The 27,065-nt window shown below is 40.0% G+C and overlaps 1 protein-coding gene across 5 annotated transcripts; it reads left to right on the top strand.

Annotated features, from left to right (window-relative positions):
• Positions 1-1,856: 1,856 nt before the first annotated feature.
• On the top strand, positions 1,857-26,127 carry LOC118822186 (NLR family CARD domain-containing protein 3-like). 5 transcript variants are annotated; one of them, XM_036591100.1, is made up of 11 exons: positions 1,857-1,908; positions 2,115-2,193; positions 7,053-7,169; positions 8,313-8,423; positions 16,275-16,326; positions 16,643-16,847; positions 17,561-19,331; positions 19,504-19,677; positions 19,818-19,994; positions 21,281-21,457; positions 25,448-26,127. In XM_036591100.1, the coding sequence occupies exons 2-11, from the start codon at positions 2,141-2,143 to the stop codon at positions 25,452-25,454; spliced, it is 2,844 nt and encodes a 947-aa protein (XP_036446993.1). In that variant the 5' UTR covers positions 1,857-1,908; positions 2,115-2,140; the 3' UTR covers positions 25,455-26,127. The 5 variants fall into 5 exon arrangements, with proteins under 5 accessions (XP_036446993.1, XP_036446992.1, XP_036446995.1 ...); XM_036591099.1 differs by having other exon boundaries at positions 1,868-2,012; XM_036591101.1 differs by having other exon boundaries at positions 1,879-1,975.
• The last annotated feature ends 938 nt before the right edge of the window (positions 26,128-27,065 follow it).

Below are 27,065 nucleotides of genomic sequence, written 5' to 3'. Positions count from 1 at the left end.
AAATGACAATTTCCTCTCAGTTTTTAAAAATAAATTGTTATTTTTCAGTTTTGTGTTTCAAGACGTGATCTTAGGAATCTTTCAGGGCGGACTTTTATTTTGGCACAACAAGTTCGCTACAGTGGCCGAGCCACATTTTAGACTTTTTCGCTTTTAACTGCTTAGTTACCTTTTTTTTCTCCTGTAATAATTTATTTACTTTCCTTTTTTAAACAGTTTATCTTCGTTTATGTCTTCATTGTTTATTCACAGGCAGCACTAATCAATCCCCGCTGTAAAACCATTACAGTGAAATGTTCCGCAGTCTGAATGATAGAACGTGTTCTCTGTTCTGAAGCCTGAGCTTTTCACAGAACCAGAGAAAAGACAGATTTTACATTAGAGTGAACACACCGCCGACATCAGAAGAATTAGCAGCTAGGCTAACTGTGCTGTGGTGACAGGGGATTTAAGGCAGGGCTAAACCAGAGAGGGTGAGGCTAATGAAGGTCTGTGCTGAAAAACCGTTGTGATTGGTGTACAGAGATGCAAGGCGGGACTAATTCTAATTGAATCTGGAATTTTTAATAAGTAATAATAATAATAATAATAATTATAATAATTGCTCATAAGGCAGTTCTGCAGGCTCGATGGTGTCACTCAATCATTTTAAACTTGTAGTCTCTAACCACCTGGAGACTAGTTTAGTTTTAGTTGACTTTTCCTTTCTTCTTATTATTAGTATTATAATCATTATCTTACAATTTTATTGCAATGGCCTTAATTGATGTTAATTCTTTTATTATTCTAGTCTAATAAATAATTAGATTTTTATGTTACTGTTTATTATCTAAGTTGGGTCTTTTACTTCTTTTTTAAGTACTATTATTACTTTTTTTAAAGTACTTATTTTAAAGTATTATTACATATTTTATTGATATTTTATGCCCGTTTCCTATTTGAGCTGTTATTGTTGATTTTTAATTAGATTTTTTTATAAGTCTTTTTGTCTTGCTGATTTTCATTTGTTTTAGTTGATAAATTGCATTTAAACTTTGTCAATCCCTTGTAATTTGCTCGGCTACACTGTAAATGAGGGTCACCCTCAATGTACTTCTAAGTCAAAATAGAGTCTGATAGATAATACTATTATACTGCACTATAGAACTCTTATAGTTTCTCACAGTATTACTATAATATGATTCCTTTACCTCACCATAAAATTATGTAATAATAAAGATAATCAGGTTCACCCATAAGACGGTTCTGTAAGGACAGTGTTGTTAATTGGCTGTAAACAAATCTGACATAATAAAACAATGTTATATTTGCATTTTATAGGGTTAGCAGGGTTAGCAGGTAGCATTAGCTAGTTAGCCTGCTATTTTGGACGTATGACTAATTAAAAATCTATTTACAGTACATTTCTATTGGATACACACTGAAAGTGTTTATGAGAGATTCTATTTATATCTGCATGTATGTATAATGTCAGTTTGGCTGCATGCATCTTTTGTTGTTGTTGTTGTTGTTCTTGTTTTATTACTGTAATGTTTACTGGTTGTTGTAGACTCTTTCAGTTGCTCCAGGCTCATCACACCAGTCCTCCGGAGCTGAAGTTGCTAATTAACTAATTGCTATTTGCTTTTGGACTGATTCATGTACTGTAAACACAGTTTGAATTGTATTTATGTAATAGCAGTATGTTTTAACCAGATCTCTGAATTACATGACTTACAAACTCTAACAGTACACAGAGTTACCAGCAGGGGGCAGGAGAGCGCTCTGAACTTTTTATAACATCACCTCCAAACTCTAACAGTACACAAAGTGACCAGCAGGGGGCAGGAGAGCGCTTTGAACATTTAACTACACCGCTTACAAATTCTGTGCAGAGAGGAACATAAAGCGGTTCAGGAGAGAAAGACAGTGAGTCTGTAGATCTGAGCTGTAGTTTCTGACTGATATGAATCTGCAGTAGATAAAGATCAGTTCAGTAGGTTTTACCGGCTTAACTAACAGAACATTTCCCTGTAAGTAAACAGGCTGATGATGCAGGTCTAAATATACGAGAGTGATTTGGAGCCAAGTAACTGTGTGTCCTGCTCTGTTTCTCTGTGTGTGTCTGTTTGCAGGGTTCCAGCTGTGACCTGTAGGAGACATGAGCTCCAAAATGAGCTCCTCTGGAGAAGAACACACAGAGAGAGACCAGAGGTGAGAATAGTGTGACACTGTGAGCACAGATGTAGTGCTGTCGGTTAAACGGCCCATTTCCAAACTTTTTTTCGATATATATATACAGAGGTTAATGTGTGTTGCATGCAGTGTGACCAGTGTGAGAGTGTTTTATCAAGCTTAGGTAAAAGTTTAAAAAGTGTACATTTTCACACATCAATTGAACCTTGAAACTAGGATAACCCAATGTGGCACAGCAGTACAGGACACAGTAAAAACATGTCTTTGTGGTGTTTGTGAGAAAAAATACATTAAAATGTCATTCTCGGGTAAGCAAAAAAGAAGAACACACTGTGCATTCTTTTTTCATCATTAAGCACATAACACGTCATTCTTATTCTTTAATAATGGCTTTATTATGCTTGTCATAATTTAACCTGTTAGTTGATGTTTCATATTTAAAACTTTACACTATACTAGACTATATGGCCAAAAGACACCCCTCCAAATTACTGAGTTTGGGTGTTTCAGCCACAACCATTGCTAACAGGTATATGAAATCAAGTTCATAGCCATGTATCTCCATAGACAAATACTGGCAGTAGAATGGGTTGCACTGAGCAGCAAGTGAAGTCACCTTTATTTCTATAGCACATTTAAAAGATAACAAGTGTCGGCCAAAGTGCTGCACAATAATATGAATTAAAATAAACATGGCTAAATAATCAAAGCTACGCAATACGTTGAACAAGAAAATAACATGCATACAAAAAACAGGAGAAATAAAAACAATAAAACAAAATAGAAGAGCTACACTGGCAAGACAGAACAAACCAAGACAGAACAGATACTGAGTGCACAGTCATTAAAAAGACTCCAATGCCTGAGAAAATTATTATTATTTTTTTATTTGACTTGAAAACCTCTATAGTGGGGAATTCCTTTATGAAAAGTGGAAAACTGTTCCAGAGTCTTGGGGCAGCTACAGAAAAGGCCCATTTGCCTCTGAACCTCATCTGAGAGTGTGGAATGGCTAAGAGCAACCAGTTGAAAGATTATAGGCCTCATCAGGTGGAATAGAAGCAGAGGAGCGTAGAGATATTGCTTGGAGCCAAGCCATGCGAAGCTTTAAAAACTTTAAATTCAATGGTTACCAGTATTTTACTGGTAACCATTGTAATGTGCATTGCAATGTTCTTGGTACCAGTCAGGAGCCTCATGGCTGCGTTTTGGATGAGCTGCAGACGTGACAAGCTTGATTTACAGATTCCCAAGTACAGCAAGTTGCAATAATCGATACGAGAGGAAATAGAAGCATGAACAACTGAGTATTAACACCAAGAGTGTTTACATGGCTGTGTACATAAAATGATAATGCCCCCAGACCATTAGCTATAACTCTGGCCAAATATGGATTTGTGAAAATAATAATGTCTGGTTTGACTTGGTTTAGATTGAAAAAGTTCTTACATATCCAACAGTTTATATCACTCAGAGAGTCAAAAATGAGGTGCAGAAAGCCATTTTCACCTGATTTGAGCGGGAGGTAGAGCTGTGTGTCATCTGCGTAACAGTGATAAGGGATTTTGGATTTTGATAAATGGAGCATGTATAAAGAAAACAAAATAGGACCCAAGATAGAGCCCTGAGGTACCCCACAAGTAACAGGCGCTGAGGAGAAGGAAAAGTGACTCATCTTGACAGAAAAGGTTCTGTTTTCCAGAAAAAACAGAGGGAAACCACTTCAGCGCAGTACCCTGGATGACAACACTATACTTCAGGTGATTCACCAAAATGGTGTAATCAACTGTCAAAGGCTGCGCTAAGGTCTAAGAGAATTAAAATAGTATACTTTCCAGAATCGACGGCTAAAAGTCAGTCGTTAGATATCTTGAGAAGAGAAGACTCGGTATTATGATGTGGTCCAAAACCTAATTGAAAAGTATCTTGGATATTATGCATGCTTAAAAAGAAAAAAATTGAAAGAAAACAACCTCTCCAAAACTTTGACAACAACAGTAACTTAATGATTGGTCTCAGTTTGTTGAGGACTGAGGGATCTAAGGCAGGCTTTTTAAAAAGAGGCTGAATGACCGCATGTTTAAAACAAGAAGGAACTATGCTATTGATGAGACTGTTATTTGAACATCTTTAATAAACGGTGCAGGAAGCACATCCAGGGAGTGAGTGGTAGGACTCATGTGCATAATTATATCGGTTCCATAGTTCCATACTGCCTCTGGAAGCAACATCAGCACAAGAACTGAGCATCAGGAGCTTCATGAAATGTGTTTCAGTGGCTGAGCAGCTGCACACAAGCCAAGATCACTATGCGCAATGCCAAGCGTCGGCTGGAGTGGTGTAAAGCGCCACCACTGGACTCTGGATCAGTGGAAACGTGTTCTGTGGAGTGATGAATCAGCTTCTCTATCTGTCAGTCTGATGATGAATCTGGGTTTGGTGGAGGTCAGGAGAACGTTACCTACCGGAATGCAGAGCCAACAGTACAGTTTGGTGGAGGAGGGATGATGGGCTGGGCTGTTTTTCAGGGTTTGAGCCCCTCAGTTCCAGTGAAGGGTGATGTTGATGCTGCAGCACAAAGACATTTTACACAGTTATCTGCTTCCAGCTTTGTGTCAGCAGTTTTGGGGAAGAGCCTTTCCTGTTCCAGCATGACTGAGCCCCTGTGCACAAAGCAGCTCCATAAAAACATGGAGTGACCAGTTTGGTATGGAGGAACTCCAGTGACCCTCACAGAGCCCTGACTGGGATGAACTAGAACATTTTGGAACTGGAACTGGAAATTTTGTGGAAACCTTCCCAGAAGAGTGGAGGCTGTTATAGCCATAATGGTTGGCTGACTTCATGTTAACACAGATGTCCAACACAACAACAACAACAAAATAAACAAACAAAAACCACAAGAATCTCCAAAAATTGTCAATTTACATGAAAATTTTCTTTTCTAACCGTGATTGAACCTCATAAGACACTGTAGTTAGACAGCAGTGATGTCACCGCTTGTTCCCGCCCACTGCACGAGACCGGCATTTACTGACTTCAGCTATCAGAATTGCCTCAGCATTTTACCAACACTGATCCTGCTCTGGTGGTTTTAATAGCGATCTTACTTGTATTTCCTCTGCATTAAACAGCAGAATAGACAGGAGTTGTGGTCAAACGCAGAAATGTAAGAATTCAAGCACTACTTTCTGCTCTTGAACAGTTAAAATTTACAAAGGTAAACTTTCCTTTCAGCACTCTGAGAGTAAAAAACACCAGTAAACCCTTTTATCCACATCATACACAATTCATTATTCACCCAACTGCCAGTTAGACAAATAATGATTTTTTTAATTGAAATTTATTTGCTTTGAATATTTAAATAGGACCCCTGTATTAGCACTGCTGTGTCTGATCCACTCGCACCAGCGCAACACACACTAACACACCACCACCACGTCAGTGTTACTGCAGTGCTGAGAATGATCCACCACCCAAATAGTACCTGCTCTGTGGGGGTCCTGACCACTGAAGAACAGGGTAACAAAGTATGCAGAGAAACTGGAAGCTCTACCTGTCTGTGCAGCTGCAGGCTGTATGTGACCATCAGGCAAAATTTTTGGCTGTTTTTATAGGCTTTCCTGGATCAGTGCATGATGCAAGGGTCCGCCATGGCATTCTCCGCAGGCAGCATTGCGAGCTACTGGGTACATGATAGTTGTCAGTCCCACTCCAGGATGGTGGACACTTCAGCTTCTAAAACAAATGAAGACCAGTCATCTTAACCTCAGTTTTCTTTTTTTTGCCCAGCTGAATTATACTCAAGATTTTTTTTGGATATTTGAATTGTATATTTGAATTTTTGTGCCACCTTTTCCTGTAGCTCCAATTACAAAAGATAGTCCTATCAACGAGCAAACAAAATAGGATTTCGTTAAAGAAAAGGTAAAGAGATTAAAAATGATCCAGCTAAAACTTTAACCAGATGAGGCAGGTGCTTAATCACACAAGCAAAATACTTAATTTTACTTACTTTTAAGTTATGATTCAATAATAGTACATTTTATACTGTAACTGAGTAGCATGACTAAATCGGCGTCCAATCGTATCTGCAAAGTGCAGGTTTTCATGATTAAATGCTGTCTATATAGAGAGATCACTTGGTTTTGACAAGGAGATACCTCCATGTTTCTACACTCATTGTCCACTCTATCAGCTCCACTGACTGTGTAGTTTCACTCTGTAGTTCTACAGTTACTGATGACTGTAGTCCATCTGTTTCTCTGCATACTCTGTTACCCTGTTCTTCAGTGGTCAGGACCCCCACAGGACCCCCCACAGTGCATGTATTATTTGGGTGGTGGATCATTTTCTGACCCTCCCCCCACCACGAGCCCCAAAAACCGTGACATGCCTCACAACGCCTGACCGCTTCAGTGTAATACCACAGCTGCTACGTTCTATTTCCACTCTTTTTTATTTTAGTTATTTCACTTCCTATAATTCTATTGTTAATTCTTTAATAGTTTTATTTTTGTTTTACTTTTTTTATAATTTCAAGTTGTATAGTCTTTCCTTTAATATCTTGCATTTTATATTTTATGTTAGCCTATATCTTTGTCCCATTCCTAGTTTAATCTTTTTTTGTTTATGCACCGTATCGGATTGCTGCCCAATTTGGTTGTACCCTGTGCAATGACAATAACGAACCTTGAATCTTGAATCTAGACTGAATGAACTTACTGACTCCTTCTGCACTTTGTCTCTGCATTTTCTTGCTCTGATATCCAAACAAATCATGTACTTTCATTTCTTTGTTTGTTGCAACTTTCTGTTTTTTATCACTCCAGAAACACTGATTCTAACGGTATCTTTTCTCCACCGGTGTGTTTTAGTGTGATTCAGAGAGAGAGATCAGCCTCACCTGAGCCCAGCTGTGTGTCCATGAAGAGTGACAAGTCAATGGAACATCCATTACGCTTCAGAGAGGGAAAGAGTTCTCCTGCTGTGAGGTAAGGATAGTGTGATGGTTTACGATAGTTTTCCACACTCCCAGTCCAACCTGATCAAACTCACTCAAACATTGTTGCCAATCATTGTTTAATCATTGGGAGGGAAAAAAAATATTTTGAATTTATAAGTAATAATCAGTCCTTCATTATACACTTTTGTTATTATGTTGTGTTTGTTATGCACCTTTGGGGTGACCTAGAACGGAGATTGTGAGCCAGACCCTCTCATCCAACATCAGTGTCTGACCTCACAAATACTCTTTTGACTGAATGGACACAAATTCCCACAGACTCTCTCCAACATCTTGTAGAAGGCTTCCCAGAAGAGTGGAAGCTGTTAGAGCTGCAAAGGCAAAAACAAAATCACCTTTAAACTTTTAACAATTGCAGAACTAATGTATGTTTTTTAAAAGACTTGTATTTGTGAAATTGTCAGGCTTGGTGCAATACATAAAATTCAGAAATGTTCTGTGCCACAAGATAAATATTGTAAAGCCTACAACTGTATGTATATTCAAAGCCGTAATTTGTATTTCATGCTGAAGCTCCTTCTGGTGGCCAGAAAATTTATTGCCATTTCTGATTCTGTGATTAAGTCAAATTTCTATATACGCTGTGCAGTTTTGGAGCATACATATAATTGCAAAGGTTTAGATGTTAATGAGATGTGTAGTTTGGAACCATTATTTTTCTTTATTTCAATCATAGAAAGAAATACTAACATTTGAGTAAGTATGCATTACATTGAGTATTGTAGGGGCCCATGGAGACCAATATAATCAACACTTTGCATTCTTCCTCAGGTGATTGTTTTGTACAGTTTTTCCAAACTATAATCAGAGAACAACCAATGGATTTGTGACCAATTATGTCAGAAAAAGCAAAGCCAAACAGAGTAATTGATGTCTCATGGCTGTTCTTTGCAATAATATCAAGTCTTTCTTTGATAATCACTTACCAACAGACTACACAGATTGTTTCAAGACCAAATTGGAGGAAATTTTATTAAAATCCACAGACCACTTTAAAAACCTAATTTGTCAAGCTTTGAACATTTGCAGAAAAAAAGAATTTTAAAAGACTTGTATTTGACAAAATGTCAGTTTCTGTGCTATGCATGATGTGGAATAATTTATTTTTGAGAAAGAGAAAGAGATCAGACTCACCTGAGCCCAGCTGTGTGTCCATGAAGAGTGACAAGTCAATGGAACATCCAGTACGCTTCAGAGAGGGAGACAGTTGTCCTGCTGTGAGGTAAGGAGAATGTGATGGTTAAAGACAGTGTCCCTCAAAAATTTTGAATTTCTTAATAATTTGTTAACAGTATTTTTAAATTTGTTAGAATGCACTTTTGTTATTATATTATGTTTATTCAAAGTTATACAATGATGCTCACCCCTCCTCACCTCACCCCACTGTGTATGAAAAAGACATTTAGTGAACTCGAGCATCAGTTCAGGTTCATCTTTTGCAGGTACTCTGATTTCACCGGTCTGTGCGCTGTTCACTTGTAATCTAATGAACAGCACAGTTTAGCTTAGTTCAGCTCCCTCATTATACTCAGCTACAGCAACCAGAAAAACACTGTAGCAGAGTGAACTAAAATTCCAGCAGTAATTCAAAGTGTATTCCGGTCAAGTTGTGTCACACTAAAATATTTTGGAAACGACAAACATGATAAACCATATTACAGGTTTTCACCCATTTTCCGCCCCGTCATAGTTGCTGCCAACCAGAGAACCATCGGGTGAGTGATGTCAAAGCTTCCACCAAACTCGGAAAGTACGAAGCGAATTACAAACTCTATTGCAACTTTTATTGAAGGATTTGCATCCATACTCATTTGTGAACCAGGGCTTTCACTCTATGTTGTACCCTGTGGAGCCGAGTCCTGTCTCAAAGGTATTTTACTGACACAGCGACCTCCACTCTCTGCAACGAGACCAGAACCGAAGTTATAGAATCACTGAAGAAAACGGGTAGGATAACTGTAACATGATGCATGGCCACCTATTGCCACAGAACCATATGTCACTATAACGACACATTTTATCACAGATGAGTAACGGCTAGCGTCTCATGTGCTCCAAACAATGAGCAGTGAATGAGAGCCTTCCAGTTCACTTGCCACATCACTTCCATTTGATTTATTAATAAAAGATATTGGAAGTAAATTCATTATGGGTCATTACAAATACTTTGCTGTAAAAGTACCAAGTTGTCACACAGTGAGCAAAAAGAAATCCTGTATAGAAAAATAGTTGCATCAAGATACATCAATAATAATTTTATAATCACATCAAAGCCCCCTGAATCGTAATCGAATCATGAGGTGCCTAGAGATTCCCACCCCTATTCTCCACCAGTGGGTTCTTGGCTTGCCACCCTGTCAAGCACCAACAAGATTTTGGCCACAGCTATGCTTGGCGACTTCCACAATGGAGGTTTTGAACAGGGTCTCTTTGGAATCCATGTGCCCTACCTCCTCTGGTGCATGAGCAAAGTTTTAATGGAGGTGGGAATTAAAATAATTCTGGACAGGGTCCTCTGCCAGTCGTTCCCAGCACACCCTCACTGCTTGCTCGCATCTACCAGGTCTGACTGCAGGTCTTCCTTGCCATCTAATCCAGCATATGGTGATCTGTTGACTCAGCACTTCTCTTCACCAGAGTGTCCAGGACATATTATCCCAAGTCAGATGAAACAGCAAAGTTGATCATTGAGCTTTAACCCAAGGAGTTTTGGCACCAAGTACACTTACGAACATCCTTGCGCTCAAACGTAGTGTTCATTATGGACAATCCATGACAAGCATAGAAGTCCAATAACAATTCACCATTCGGGTTTAGATTGGGCAGGTTGTTCTTCCCAATCTCCCCCCCTCCTGGTTTCCTAGTCATTGCCAAAATGAGCATTGCAGTTTCCCTAGCTCCAGGTCCTGGTAACCCTCTCCCAGTCAGTGTACATGATATATTGTGTCCGATGTTCAAAGGTGATTTTATGATTTGGGATTGTGTTAGTGTGGGTCTTCACTCCAGACCTTTTCAAGTTGGGAGTCTCTACCCAGAAAATAGTACAAGGACAACAATTTTATTGTTTTTTTAAAAAATATACGCCCATTTTGAATTTGATGGCAGCAACACGCTCAAAAAAAGTTGGGACGGGGGCAACAAAAGACTGGTAAAGTTGCGTAATGCGACACAAAACACCTGGTGGTTAATTGGCAGCAGGTCAGTAACATGATTGAGTATAAAAGAACATCCCAGAGAGTGTTTCAGAAGTAAAGATGAGGAGGGGTTCACCACTCTGTGAAACACTGCACAGGCAAATATTGCAACAAGTCAAGAAGAACGTTTCTCAACATAAAATAGCAAGGAACTTTTGCTTTTCATCTACTGTACATAATACCATTAAAAGATAAAAAAAACAGTATTTGCTGGCCATGATATACAAAACCTGTATATTAGGGCATTCCCACATCATGTGCATCAACATGCCTAGCTCAGCTCCACAGCGCCAACAATAGAGTTCAATACGCTCTGTTTATGATTTTAAACTGAATGAGTTGTGTCTTCAGCTCTCTGGACATTGTCTTTGGGAGCCTCAGAATCCTATCCCACTCTGTTTGTGTAAAAGAGGCATTAAGATCTGTTTCCCAGGTTGTCTTAAGAGAGGATTCTTTACTGTTAAGGACTGGGTTAAGAATGGTGTAATACTTAGTGGCCTCATGGCCTTTACCAAAGTGTTCCGGGATCTGGTCAGAAATAACTGCCTTAGTGGGACATACTGTCAAGGAGCCAAAGGTTTGCGTCAATAAATTTCTTATCTGACAATATCTCCAGAATTGGTTTGGAGGCACATTAAACTGTTGTTTAAGACAGTCAATTGACTTAAGTGAGTCACTGCAGTATAAATCACCTATTGTTTTAATGCCTTTTTGAAACCATTCTTTCCGAAAGGAAGGGGATTTACCTATAAGTAGTCTGGTGTTATACCATATTCCAGTAGAGGAGGTTAGGTATGGGTTAAACTGAAGCAGTGACAAGGATTTCTTCCATATCCATTGTAGATGCGTCAAAATAGGGTGGCTTTTTTGCTCAGCCCTGAGCTTAGCAATAGTTGTAATGTATAGGGGGAAGGGGGTTGCAAATGGAAGTTTCTAATATAAACCACGCCTCTGGAGGGAGGGTCCAGTGTGCTAAATGTTGGAGGCAGAAGGCATAATGATAAAATCGCAAATTAGGAATTCTTGGCCATTTGCCATTCCAAAGAAATATGTGTTTTTCAAATTAGTCAAAATACTTAACAGGAATCCTTACTGGCAAAGTCTGAAGCAGATAATTGAATTTTGGGATTATGTTAATCTTGATAGTATTTATTCTACCCCATAGAGAAAGGTTGTGCGGGGTCTAGCATTCAATAATAGATTTAAATCTATCTAGCTGAGGTTCAGTGTTGGTTTTGACTAGTTCTGATAAAAGGTGTGGGAAAGTAATACCAAGATATTTTATGCCCTTTCTGGGCCAAGTGAAATTCCCAAAGTTGAAAAGAGACTGTGGGCAGTAGGCAATTAAAGGCAGAGCCTCTTATTTTTCCCAGTCAACCTTATAGCCTGAAATATTAGAGAATCTCCTAATTAAATTGATGAGTGATGGCAAAGACGTCTGGGGATTAGACACAAACTAAATAATGTCATGAGCATAAATTTTGTGCCTGAATGTCAAAGATTGTATCATCTTGCCATATGGCCATGGCCAGTGGTTCTAAGGCTAAGATGAAAAGAAGAGGAGACAGGGGACACCCCTGTCTCATACCTCTTTCCAAAACAAAAGGGGGAGATACACTATATTTCCAAAAGTATTCAGTCACCCATCCAAATCATTGAATTCAGGTGTTCCAATCACTTCCATGGCCACAGGTGTATAAAGCTAAGCACCTAGGCATGCAGACTGCTTCTACAAACATTTGTGAAAGAATGGCTCGCTCTCAGGAGCTCAGTGAATTCCAGCATGCTACCGTGATAGGATGCCACGTGTGCAAAAAGTCCAGTTGTGAAATTTCCTCACTAATAAATATTCCACAGTCAACTGTCAGTGGTATTATAACAAAGTGGAAGTGATTGGGAATGACAGCAACTCGGCCACGTAAAATGACAGAGCGGGGTCAGCGGATGCTGAGGCGCATAGTGTGCAGAGGTTGCCAACTTTCTGCAGAGTCAATCGCTACAGACCTCCAAACTTCATGTGGCCTTCAGATCAGCTCAAGAACAGCATAGGGAGCTTCATGGAATGGGTTTCCATTGCCGAGCAGCTGCATCCAAGCCTTACATCTCCAAGCTCAATGCAAAGCGTGGAATGCACTGGTGTAAAGCGCCACCACTGGACTCTAGAGCAGTGGAGACGTGTTCTCTGGAGTGACGAAACACGCTTCTCCATCTGGCAATCCGATGGACGAGTCTGGGTTTGGCGGTTGCCAGGAGAACGGTACTTGTCTGACTGCATTGTGCCGAGTGTAAAGTTTGGTGGAGGGGGGATTATAGTGTGGGGTTGTTTTTCAGAGGTTGGGCTTGGCTCCTTAGTTCCAGTGAAAGGAACTCTTAATGCTTCAGCAGACCAAGAGATTTCGGAGAATTTCATGCTCCCAACTTTGTGGGAACAGTTTGGGGATGGCCACTTCCTGTTCCAACATGCCTGCGCACCAGTGCACAAAGCAAGGTTCATAAAGACATGGATGAGCGAGTTTGGTGTGGAAGAACTTGACTGGCCTGCACAGAGTCCTGACCTCAACCCGATAGAACACCTTTGGGATGAATTAGAGCGGAGACTGCGAGCCAGGCCTTCTCGTCCAACATCAGTGTCTGACCTCACAAATGCGCTTCTGGAAGAAGGTCAAAAATTCCCATCAACACTCCTAAACCTTGTGGAAAGCCTTCCCAGAAGAGTTGAAGCTGTTATAACTGCAAAGGGGGGGCAGACATCATATTAAACCCTATGGATTTAGAATGAGATGGCACTGAAGTTCATATGCGTGTGAAGGCAGACGAGCGAATACTTTTGGAAATATAGTGTATAATGCCATTACCCTGGCCCTAGGTGAAGTATATATAAGCTTGATCCATCAAATAAAATTATTCCGAAAGCCAAAGGCTTCCATGGTTAAAAACAAATACTTTCACTCCACCCTGTCAAAAGCTTTTTCTGCATCAAGAGATATAGTGGTGACAGGAAAAGAGATTGGCGACGCCTCCCACACAATATTAATGAGACGTCTAACGTTGTCCATTATAGCGCGGGCCTTTATAAACCCAACCTGGTCTGGGTGGATCAATGATGGGATAACCTTGTCTAGTCTATTAGCTAGTATTTTAGAGATGATTTTGCTGTCACAGGGGATTAAGCTAATTGGTCTGTAGTTTTTGCACTCCAAAGGATCTTTATCCCTTTTCAGAATAAGAGAAATTAAGGCTTCTGATAGGGATGGAGGGAGGCTGCCTCTGGTCAGTGATTCATTGTACATGTCTAAAGCATCGGTGCTAGCTCCTCTACATAAGTTTTATAAAATTCAGATGTGATACCATCTAACCCTGGAGCTTTAGCATTAGGTAACTATTTGGTAACTGAAATTATAACTGTGGGGAGTCAAGCATACTTGTTTCATCCTCAGTTACTCTAGGCAGGTTACAAGCTGTCACGCTTCCGGGTTCTCCCTTGCCTAACACGCTCCAGGACTCCATTTCCCAGAATCCCGATACTTATCACGTCACCCCTTCCACCAATCACAGGCCTCTGCCTCGTTCTCAGTCACCTGACTAATAATTAAACACACCTGTACCCGTTTGCCTTAGACTATAAAAGGATTCTTGTTTGTTCTCCTCTTTGTGAGGTATTGCCACTGGTTTCATGGCCTGTGTACTGAACCCATTGCCTGTTTTTTGATTGTTACTCTTTTGGATTTACCCTTTTGCTCTGGTTGCTTGTGTTTTTGTATCTTCTGGTTTTTGACTTTTTGCGTGTTTTTGGGTACTGTTTTTGGATTTGCCCCGACTCTGTTCTCTCATTAAACCAACTTTCATTTTTAAGATCCGCGAGCATCTTTTTGTGCCTGTTCAGTGTTACACAAGCAGAAAGAAATGAAGTGATGTTTTGAGTATCTGGGTGTGTGCTTCTGCTGTATAAGTTTAATATAATACATTCTGAAGACCTCATTTATTTCTTGAGGGTTATAAAAGAGAGTATCTGTATCCCCCCTAATAACAGAGATATTACTTAAAGTCTCTTTCTGCTTTATACATCTAGCTAAGAACCTCCCCACCTTATTGCCCTCCTCAAGAAAATTCTGTCTGGGAGACAGGGAGAACTCTGCCTGTTTTGTTAAGATAGAATTTAAGTCATACTTGGGTCAATTTGACTAAATTCTTAGCAGTTGGACTGATCTTGAATTTATTTTCTGCAAATCCAATCTTGCCCTCTAAGTCCATTTGCTTAACTCTGTTAAGTTTGTTTTTATAGGAAGCATGTTGAATAATAAAGCCTCTTCTGTATGCTTTGAATTCTTCCCAAACCACAGATAGAGAGGGAACTGAAGTGATATTGGTTTCTTTAAAAAATTAATCTGGCTTTGCAGTGAAGTTGTAAAGTGCTGATCGTCCAGCAGACTAGAGTTTAGTCTCCACCTTGGAGTTTTACGTAATTTCCTGAATGTAATTAAAGATAGAGATACCAGGGCATGATCAGAGATAATTATACTTCCTATACTACAGACAGATACTGAGTTAATCACATTATTTGAAATAAGGAAAAAATCTATCCTAGAGAAAGTATTATGGGGGGGGGATAAAATGTGTAGTCCCTCCCATCTGGATTAAGCAGACACCAAATATTAACCAAGCCAACTTCCTTACACCAATCATGCAACCATCTGTCACCTTTGTAAGGACATAATGATGAAGCGCTATTATCAAGAAAAGGATCCATAATGTTATGGAAATCACCCCTAAAATTACTGGGAAATGCCCCATACTTTCACATTACTGTTTAATGAAGCAAAAGTCCAAAGGCCTGCCATAACTCATAGACATTTTTTAAGGGAGGAAACTAAAAGTTCCTAAGCACTTCAATGATGTTACCTTGTGTGAAATACCGTTAAATCACAAGCTTGCAAGTTTCACTCAGTCCCTGGCGGGGTGGGAATACCGCTGTGAATGAAAGCCAGTGCTGCCTTCGGATCTTCGAACTCGCATCAGCACTCTGGAGAATGGATGACTAGCACTGGTGGATTGACGAGGGCGAAACGAATCCACTGTTCGGAGAGCAGCCTTTTGCGTTCGTTAAACCGAAGTCTCTTTTCTGTGAGGTGTTTGGAAAAGTCCAGGAAAACCATTATTCTCTTTCCTTTCCAGAGTACATGACCCTGGTTACGTGCCACCTCTGCAATGTGAACCCTGTCCTGGTATTTGAAGAACCTAGCTATGAGAGCTCTGGGTGGTTGGTCTGATTTTGCATGCGGAGCACCAAGTCTGAGTGCCCGCTCTATCTCAAGCGGTTAGCTCTATCCAAGGCGGTTAGCAAGTCACAGTAATGTGGAGATTTATAACTGGAACTGAGTGTAATGTAGAGAATATAACAGTAATGTGGAGATTTATAACTGGAACTGAGTGTAATGTAGAGAATATAACAGTAATGTGGAGATTTATACCTGGAACTGAGTGTAATGTAGGGAATATAACGGTAATGTGGAGATTTATACCTGGAACTGAGTGTAATGTAGAAACAATATAACGGTAATGTGGAGATTTATACCTGGAACTGAGTGTAATGTAGGGAATATAACGGTAATGTGGAGATTTATACCTGGAACTGAGTGTAATGTAGAAACAATATAACGGTAATGTGGAGATTTATACCTGGAACTGAGTGTAATGTAGAGAATATAACAGTAATGTGGAGATTTATACCTGGAACTGAGTGTAATGTAGAGAGAATATAACAGTAATGTGGAGATTTATACCTGGAACTGAGATAATCGTTTTTTGAATAACTGTCAAAAATTCAAATAAAAAATTGATCTCTCTGTATTGTTTTTTTCTGTGTATTCCCCAATTAACAGTATCCAAAAGGACAAAATGACTAACATAAATGATCTGGAGTCTATATTTAAGGTATGTACAAATACATTTCACATTTTCACTCTGATTCATATCTCAGTTTTATGTTCTTTTGTCTGTGTAGGATGATCATGATAAATTTAAGTTTAATCCACTATTATCAGGGTTTTAGTTAATGAGACTGATTTTTAGTTGAGTCTGTGATAATGGACAGTAGTTGTCCATCTTATAATAAAATCATAAAAAATCTCTCTCTCTGTAGGAACCTTTTGTACATGCTACAATTACTATTTTGATCCTTTTTTCTATTTTTAAATCTATCTGTCAAATAAAGGTGTTTTATCTATTTTATCTGTTTATTCCTAATCAGGATCTGGAGAACAAAGTGATCTCTCTGGTGAAGAAAGAGCTGAAGAGGTTCAAGAAACTGCTGAGTGCAGTTTACCCAGCATGCTCTGAGAGAGAGGTGGAGGATGAGGAGGATCAGAGCAGTTCCAGAGAGGGGGTGCTGAAGATCACACTGAACATGCTGAGGAACATGGAGCAGACAGACCTCGCTAACACACTACAGAGCAGTAAGAGCTGTGGGCGGGGCTTTATTACATCACTGTTACTTTAGAGGTGAACTTTAGATGAAGTCAGTTATATGGATAGAAGGAAATGATATTATATCTGCACTCTGACCTTAAATACAAATCAAAGATGGTCACTCTGTTCTGATCAGTGACTGATGGTGATGTTCATAGAACTTTAGATTTTTAAATATTTTATTTTATATTTTTTTAATGTTATATTTTATTTTTTAATACATGTTCATATTTTTGATGTTCAGATTTACATCCTCATTCATTGGTATTTTACAAATAATATTAAATTTGATGGTGTGGTGAGTACTCATGGGCGGCACGGTGGCGCAGTGGGTAGCGCTGTCGCCTCACAGCAAGAATGGCCTGGGTTCGATTCCCGGCCGGGTGACCAGGGTCCTTTCTGTGTGGAGTTTGCCTGTTCTCCCCGTGTCTGCGTGGGTTTCCTCCCACAGTCCAAAAACATGCAGTCAGGCTGATTGGACATGCTAAATTGCCCCTAGGTGTGAATGTGTATGTCTGTCTGCCCTGCGATGGACTGGCGACCTGTCCAGGGTGTATCCTGCCTTCCGCCCAATGACAGCTGGGATAGGCTCCAGCACCCCACCGCGACCCAGAAGGATAAGCGGTTTAGATGATGGATGGATGGATGGTGAGTACTCATAGACTCATATTTATCATCATATTCTTCTTCTGTTCATCAGAGTTGGTCTTTATGTATCATGAAGAACTAAAATCCAAACTCATGGAGAAATGTAACAAAATGAATGAAGGAATTTCACAGCATGGAGCACTAATCCTTCTGAAGGAAATATACACAGAGCTCTACATCACAGAGGGAGAGAGTGGAGAGGTTAATGATGAACACGAGGTCAGACAGATTGAGACAGCATCCAGGAGACCAGCAACAGAGGAGAAAGCCATCAAATGCAATGACCTCTTTAAAGACAAATCCATCAGAACTGTGCTGACTAAAGGAGTTGCTGGAATTGGAAAAACAGTCTCTGTGCAGAAGTTCATTCTGGACTGGGCTGAAGGAAAAGCAAATCGGGACGTCCTCTTCATATTTCCACTTCCTTTTAGGGAGCTAAACTTGATGAAGGAGAAGAAGCTCAGTTTGATGGAACTTCTTTATCAATTTTTCCCAGAAATAAAACAATTAGAATCAATAGACAGTAATGCCCATAGAGTCATGTTCATCTTTGATGGTCTGGATGAGTGTCGACTTCCTCTAGATTTCCAGAACAATGAGAGCTTGTGTGATGTAACAGATTCAGCCTCAGTGGATGTGCTACTGACAAACCTCATCAAGGGGAATCTGCTTCCCTCTGCTCTCCTCTGGATAACCACTCGACCTGCAGCAGCCCATCAGATCCCTCGTGAGTGTGTTGACCTGGTAACAGAGGTACGAGGGTTTAGTGACCCTCAGAAAGAGGAGTACTTCAGGAAGAGAATCAGTGACCAGAGCCTGGCCATTAAAATCATCTCACACATTAAGTCCTCAAGAAGCCTCTACATCATGTGCCACATCCCAGTCTTCTGTTGGATTGCAGCCTCTGTTCTAGAGAGACTGTTGGGTGAAGCAGAGAGTGGAGAGATCCCCAAGACTCTGACTCAAATGTTCATACACTTCCTGATCTTTCAGATCAAACACAAGGACCAAAAGTACCATGGGAAATGTGACACTGATCCTCAGCAGACTAGAGAGATGATTCTGGCACTGGGAAAACTGGCTTTCCAACAGCTGGAAAAAGGCAATCTGATCTTCTATGAGGAAGACCTGAGAGAGTGTGGCATTGATGTCAGAGAAATGTCCGTGTACTCAGGAGTTTGTACCCAGATCTTCAGAGAGGAATTTTGGATGTACCTGGGGAAGGTGTTCAGCTTTGTGCACCTGAATGTTCAGGAGTTTCTGGCTGCTTTATATGCATTTCTCTCCTTCATTGGGAGAGATGAAACAAATCAGCTGACCACTTATCTCTCTAGTATTTTCAAAGAGTCCAACTTGTCAGAATTCCTCAAATGTGCAGTGGACAAGGCCTTACAAAGTGACAATGGACACCTGGATCTTTTCCTCCGCTTCCTTCTGGGCCTCTCACTGGAGTCCAATCAGACTCTCTTACGAGGCCTAGTGAAACAGACAGGAAGCAGCTCTCACAGCAAAGAGGAAACAGTCCAGTACATCAAGGAGAAGATAAGGGAGAATCCCTCTCCAGAGAAATCCATCAATCTGTTCCACTGTCTGAATGAACTGAATGATCATTCTCTACTGCAAGAAGTCCAAACATACCTGAGTAAGAAAGATTACAGTCGTCTCCGTGGACTCAGTCTGTCTCCTGCCCAGTGGTCAGCTCTGGTGTTTGTGTTGCTGAACTCAGAAGAAAACCTGGACGATTTTGACTTGCGTAAATATGACAGATCTGAGGAATGTCTTTTAAGATTACTGCCAGTCATTAAAGCATCCAGAAGAGCTATGTGAGTATTTTCAGTCATGAATGTGTTACTGTATTATTTCTTATTTACTGCACCGATTAAGAAATGCTTTTCATTAGTTACTCTAATCAGCTTCTATAAAACCACCAGTGGTTTAAAAGACTAGAATGTATGTGTGTGATATTGTTCTAATGCATCATCATTTCTCTCCCAGATTGTGTAATTGTAATCTCACAGAGAAAAGCTGCACAGTTCTGTCCTCAGCTATCTCCTCAAATTCCTGTCTAAGAGAATTGAACCTCACTAACAATGACCTGCTGCAGGATTCAGGGGTGGAGCTGCTCTCTGCTGGATTGAAGAGTCCTCACTGTAAACTGGAGAGACTGAAGTGAGATTATGAGATTACTTCTCACTGTGGGGGGGTTGATGGTGGTGGTGGTGGTGGTGGTGTGTGTGTGTGTGTGTGTGTGTGTGTGTGTGTGTGTGTGTGTGTGATATTGTTCTGATGTATTGTCATTTCTCTTCCAGGCTGTGTGACTGTAATCTCACAGAGAAAAGCTGTGCAGCTCTGGCCTCAGCTCTCAGCTCAAAATATTCAAGTCTGAGAGAACTGAACCTGAGTTACAATGAACTGCTGCAGGATTCAGGAGTGAAGCTGCTCTCTGCTGGACTGGAGAATCCACACTGTCAGCTAGAGATATTGGGGTGAGATCATCACTTCCACACTGTGTGCAGCTGGAGTTTGTTTCAGAGGACAAGAGGTTTGCCACAATGTGAACTAAAATCGTCTTGCTGGGAGACTTCAGTGCACATGTTGGCAATGACTGGGAGACCTGGTGGGAAGAACAGCCTGCCTGATCTAATCTCGAATGGTGAATTCTTATTGGGTTTCTGTGCTAGGCATGGATTATTCATAATGAACACCAAGTTCAAACACAAGGGTGTTCATAAGTGCACATGGTTCCAGAGCTCCTTGAGTCAGAGCACAATGATCAACTTTTTTGTCGTTTCATCTGGCTTGGGGCCATATGTTCTAGACATTCAGGTGAAGAGAGCTGCTGAGCTGTCAACTGATCATCATCTGGTGGTAAGTTGGATCAGATGGCAGGAAAGACTGATGGTCAGACGTGGTAGGCCCAACCTAATAGTGAGGGTGAGCTGGGAACAACTGTCAGAGGCCCCTGTTCAGACTGATTTTAACTTCCTCCTCTGGGAGAGCTTTTCTCATGTTCCAGAGGAGATAGGGGACATGGAGTCTGAATGGACCCTGTTCAAAACCTCCATTGTGGAAGCTGCCAGGTGTAGCTGTGGTCTGTTGAGGTGGTTCGGGCATCTAATCTGGATGCAGCCAGGATGCCTCCTGGTGGGGGTGTACCAGGCACCGTCTACTGGGACAAGATCCCATGGTCGTCCTAGGACCTGCTGGAGGAAGTATACCTCCAATTTTATTTTACCATGAGACACACATTCCTACTTGCCAAAGAAGATCCTGTAAATGGAATATGGCATCTTCAGCATGAACAGCTCCTTCATTTTTGAATCATGTGCACAAAGTAACTCTCTCAAGAACAATGAAAACTTGACTGTAAAAACATGCCACATAATCATTTTTCCTTTGCTAGCCATGCTGTATTGCACAAGCAGCCATGCACAAAACTAGGGTAGATTTTTGATGCTTCTCTTTAGAATATATGCATAATACACTTCTGTGGCGTTTTCACTCTAAAAGCTGCACCAAACAAAAGCATCACAGAAACATTTCACTTCACTGACTGTAATCTAAACATCTGTTTTTCCAGTATTGTTTTATGTTCACAAATAAGCTATTGCTGTAATTTCCCATTAATTGCACTAAGTTTCTAAATTGCTGAGTCAGCTTCATCAGAATTCCAAAAGTAGTTTATTCTCACAATGAATTCCTCACAATGTGTGAAACTGGTGTGTGTGTATTGATCTGTAAGTGTGAGGAGTTTTTCTCTTTCTCTGTGCAGGCTGTCTAACTGCAGTATTGCAGATGAAGGCTTTGCTGTTCTGGCTTCAGCTCTAAAATCAAACCCCTCCTCTTGCCTGAGAGAGCTGAACCTGTACAATAATAAACCAGGAGAGTCAGGAGTGAAGCTGCTCTCTGATCTACTGGAGGATCCACACTGTAAACTGGAGAAACTATAGTAAGTTACTGGCCTAATGACTCTACACCCACCTAACAACCAATATTCAGGAACTTTCTATTTGTGTACCAATGGATAAAAGCTATCAACAAGATCAAGACAATAGAGAAAATGAAAAATTTGGGAGGAGTACCATGGACTGTTTAATGTGACAGAATGAGCCAGATGCTCGCAGATAAAAAGGAAAAAAAGGCTTCAATGTTAGAATCGTTATCCAAAAACATGATCATAATTTGTGGACGTAATTTAGTCAACAGTTATCCACTTATCATGCCTTTGTGGGGATGGTCAAAAACAATTCAGAATTCCTTCAAAACTGAGGAAACTGTTGGGGCTTGCTTATGGTTCAGCAGTACTCCAGGTTTGACGGTGGTTGGCTAGACCCACACTCGCCATGAGTTGTACCAGCTGGGCTTGTTGCTGTTGTGCCAACGACTCGAGTGAATGAGTAACTCCTGCTAATACCTGCTGATGACAGCCCAATAAGTGGCCCAGCTCAATGAGAGATTTCTGAAAAGCCTCCAGATCCACCGTCTGCATTAGTGGTGAGGTATTCTGTAATGTCACAGATAAAAAAGGAAAAAAAGGCTTTACTGTTAGAATCATTAGGCAAAATCGTGGTAAGTATACATGCACAGGTTACATCTTAAAAAAAGACTAAAAATACAAAAACACAAAACATAACACCAGGCAAACAGTCCAAAATACGGGTCAGGCAAAAAGGCAAAGTCAGTTTACAGAATGTCAGTCAGAACTGGGAGATCACAACACAGGTATGAACCACTCAGTAGTTCTAGGAAAGAAGCAGTACCTCGCAAGGAGCTGAACTAAAAGCCCAGGCCTTATACTAAAGGACAACAGGTGAAATAAATAAGTATTCAGGAGACAGGAGCAGTGATTGGAGCATGATAGGTGGGTCAGGAGTCATGTGATCCCCCAGAGGGTTCTGGGAGAGGAAGTCTATGGAGGCCTCTGAGCTAGAGGGATGCGTGACAAACTGCAAGCGCACATTGCAGCATCATGGAACATTCTGTGCTGCATTTTCTCACATTATTCCTCTGATCTTGAAAGTGAAATTGTGATTAATTTTATGGCAAAAATTCTTTCTGCAGTTCTTCAAGGCTTTATCTAAAACTAGCTGATGCTGCCATTGTTGATGAAAGCTTTCCAACAACATGCTATTGAGACACTAAAGCAAATTTATGGCTGATTTTAGAAAGTAGAGAAAATTGAATGCAAAATTGTCAATCGCCAGTTCTTTTGTAAATCAAGTGGCATACATACTCAGCCACACTTTTAATATCTCTCCCCTTTTTATGAGCAGTTCTCCTATGTTTTCCATGTTGCTTCTTCAAATGTATTTGCATACTGGAAAGAAGCATATTCTGCATTTTTCACTGCACATCCCATATACCTTAGGGTCGCATATCAGTGTGACACAAAAAGTGAAAGGTGCATAACACAAAAGGCAAAGCTTGCATTATGGTGTTGAATCCTGTACAGTATTTATATTTGTGTGACAGTTAGAGGAAAGAGACAGATGGATATACGTTTTTTATTAGGATCACTCTAGCAGTTATGATCACTGTTTATATTGGGGAGTTGAAGAACAGGCAAAATTGGTGTTAGGCAAATCCAAATCAAATCAAACAACAAGTCACTTTCATTGGGAATCTTCTTCTGTGCTGCTAAATGAGAGTTCAGGAGACCCAGGGTTGCAGAAATGATGTCTTTATTCAAAGAGAGCACTCTGTCCATCTACAGAAAACCCCATCTGAACAACAGGTCTGCATGCAGGGTTTTAAAATATTTGCCCTGTAGCTGTTGGATGTGCATCTGTTATGTTTTATGTCACGGCAATAACTATTCTATTGTAATGCAGACAAGTGACTATTTGTGCATGTACTAAGGACAGTAAACATTAGTTGGAAACCTATCAAAGTAGCTGTTTGTGTCATTACTAGGAACAAAAACACCCAGGAAACACCTATGCAAAGTAGACATCTGCTAGCCAAGTGATCAGGGAGCGCTCTGCAGTTTCAAATTAGGAAGAAGCAACTTAAATAGACATTAAATAAACAAAACAAAGACAATTTATACACAAGATATATTGAAGAAGAACAAGGACTACTGTTGAATAATTTCTACAATTTCTTTTCTGAAGAAAGGTCAACAATGCTGTTCATTTGCTACAGCTCTGCATTCAACATTGTTATCAGATCCAAGCTCACTGAATGGCTCCAGACCCGTGGACTGACACCCTCCTTGTGTAACTGGGTGCTGGATTTCCTGATGGGCAGACACCAGTCTGTCAGAATTGGGAAGTACACCTCTAGAACATGTAATAAACACAGGGAGCCCCCCAGGAGTGCACACTGAGTCCAATGCTGTTCACCCATGACTGTGTTGCCTTCCACAGTAACACCACCACCATCAAAATTGCTGATGATACCACTGTAATGGGGCTGATTGTTGGGGATGATGAGACTTTATAGGGCAGAGGTGGCAAAATACTGGCATTTCAGCCAGAACTCTAAGAAATTTCTATAGGTGCAGCATAGAGAGTATTCTAACCAGTTCCATCACAGTCTGGTTTGGAAACTTCTCTGCCCAGGACCGCAAATGTCTGCATCAGATGATCAGGGCAGCCCAAACAACCTCACGGACAGCCTTCTTACCACTAGACAACATCTACCACTCCAGGAGAGCCCACAAGTTATCAAGAACAAAACCTGCCCTAAACACAATCTCTTCACGCTTAGCAAGAAATGAAAGACCACCAGATTACAGAAGAGTTTTTGCTCTTAAACTAAACACTTCACATCTTCTGTTGTCCCAGAACCCCCTCACACCCACGCCTTTTACCCCTCTCCCACTAAATGGCTGCTAGAAATTGATATAGATTTATTTGCCTCCTGTAATGAGTATGGCTACCACAGCGTAAGTCTTTGTACATGTTCCAGCCAGCATACACCATGGCATGTAGACCCTCTGCTGCCCAGAACAATATAAATCAATACATTGGTCTAAATATATTTTCAAAGTAAACCAATGACATAAGAGATATAAGTTCACGAAAATAATACAATTACCTTTACAAATGACCATGATCGTATAGTGGTGAAAGTGCTTGTGTTTTCATATTATGTTCAGTTTTTAAATTTATACACATCTACATTTTACATTTTTATTCAGGGTCAATTGTTAAAGTGTCAATATGAATTATATTTTACAGCTACATCATCCTTTAACATAAACCAAAAGTAAAATATGAAATACTGCCATCTGGTGGCGAACACAAAATATGGCATCCAGACCACATAGTACCGCTAAGGATAAGCTAGGTAAACCAGCTAGCATTGGTGTGCTCATTAATGTTGTTCTTAATAAACATTAAATATGAACGGAACATACCTGTAATGAGTATGGCAACCGCAGAGTAAGTCTTTGTACTTGCTTCGGCCAGCATATAAATAAAGAAACAGGCTAATGTCAGCATTTTTTAGGTTTAGCTTCGAATTTATAACTCTTTAAATAATGTGTTTTGAAAAAGCCCAGCTGGGTATATTGGTCACATGTATTATATATATATATATATATATATATTATATATATATATATATAATATACACCATACAAAAGTGGAATATTACAACACTTTACAGAGTTATTTGCAGTTTTCCTGAGCTAAACATATGAAGCTGTACTGACCATGGCAGCATGTAGACCCTCTACTGCTGGGGCCACATCAGTTGTAATATGCTGACCAACCAGCAGGTGGTCCCATTTAGCAGAAATTTCACCACATAACATTTATACAACCGTTGTACACCGTCATATATGTATGTGACAATAAACTCTTGAAATTTGAAAACTGAACCTTAAGTGTGTAGTAAGGCTGTTTCTGCTGATTATGTTCTTGAGTGGAGTCTGATATCTGACTGGTTTGAGTTCATGTCTGATGATTCTCTCCTCTTCTCTGTCTTACAGCATCTGAACACCACCCAGCTGATCTGCTCTCACACCCAGAGGGCTATGAGGAGAGGATGAAGTCTTAGTACAAACACACACACTCAGTATATGGTTCTACATGGTACCGTGTGTGTTTGGATTCCTGCCTGTCAAATCTGTGAATTCGACTGTGATCAAGTCATAACATCACTTTCTGTACATCAGTGGCTGCAACTCCAGCTATTCGTCTGTCAAATAATTCATGTTGGTGGAGGATGACCCCACACCGGGGACAGAATTAATAAGTTTGGCTATTTTAATGTATCACTTTCTATGTGACAGGACTGTGTATTTTTTCATAGTACATTTTTACATTATGTGTATGATAATTTACCTTTCACAATCTTTCATGACTTTGGCTTGCAAAATACATAAAAACATGGAGAGGCATCTTTCGGTTATTATGCTTCTGAACTGTGGGGCTCAGTTCCACCTTCTATTAGACAGTCAAGCTCAATTCAGACATTTAAGAAACACTTGAAAAAGTATCTCTTTAATTCAGTGTTGGATTTAAATTCTACGTCTCTTCTGTATTTCTTTTTAACTTGACCTTTTGTTGTTGTGTCTATTACTCTAAAACATTATTACCTGTCTGTAAACCACTTTGAGCTGCCACCGGTATGAAAAGTGTTCTATAAATAAAGATATTATTATCACCATTATTATTACCATGAGCCTTAAATGCCTCACTGGTCATGTCAACATGAGCCTTATGCTCATTCAATCATGGCAACATGCAATGAACTTTGTCCCTCCCTTGTTAACCTTTTAAATTAATTCAAGTCTATTTTATAAAGATGGTCAGTTGGTCATTGAGACTCATTCATAGATCCTGTTGAGTGATCTATCACAGCAGGACTAAATTTTTATGATGGGATACACACAAAAAAATAAAAGAGGAGGACCATGAACTGGAATCCAAATAGAAAGATGCTAAAACTTAATAGAAAAAAGATGCTTTTTATGTACAAATTAAAAATGTACAATATAAACACTAAAAGGGAGCAGCAAGAGAAAACTGTGCTATGCCAATTTGCAGGACCAAGACACAAATAACAATTTCAGATTATCTCTAACAGAAAACAAACATGTTGACCAGTAAGTATTTTTCATTTGCACTTCATTTCCACCATGTGCTAAAATGGTGGAGCTCCAGGCCAAGGAAATGCAGTATTATGTACACCAACACTGGACTTATGTAATGAATGATTATGATCCAAGAAACTGTTCTGTTAGCAGAACATCAGGAACATCACTGAAAACCTCATTCCAGAGTCTCAGTGTGGCTCTAGGAAACATGCAAAAGTACACTGGACATGCTATTTATGGCTTGACAGCAGCTGGAAAAATGTACTAAGCAAAATAAAACTTATTCATTGCCTTTTGGGATCTCTCTGGGAGATCCTCTGTAATTTGGGAGGTCATTGTGCAGTTTGGCAGCTCCAGAAACACTATCAATATTTAGTGCTCCTTCCATGATAAATGACAGCTCACATCACTGTTAGTGGTCAAAAACCATAATATTTTGAATATCTGGTGTTTGGCGGGGCTGTGTACTTGCACCTGTTCTTTTAATGACTCTGTATGGTGTTACAAC

Source organism: Colossoma macropomum, unplaced genomic scaffold (genome assembly GCF_904425465.1).
Source record: "Colossoma macropomum unplaced genomic scaffold, Colossoma_macropomum, whole genome shotgun sequence".
In the NCBI taxonomy this organism is placed as follows: Eukaryota; Metazoa; Chordata; class Actinopteri; order Characiformes; family Serrasalmidae; genus Colossoma; species Colossoma macropomum.
The sequence above is the reverse complement of the archived record's forward strand: the minus strand, read 5'-3'. Positions and strand labels throughout refer to the sequence as shown.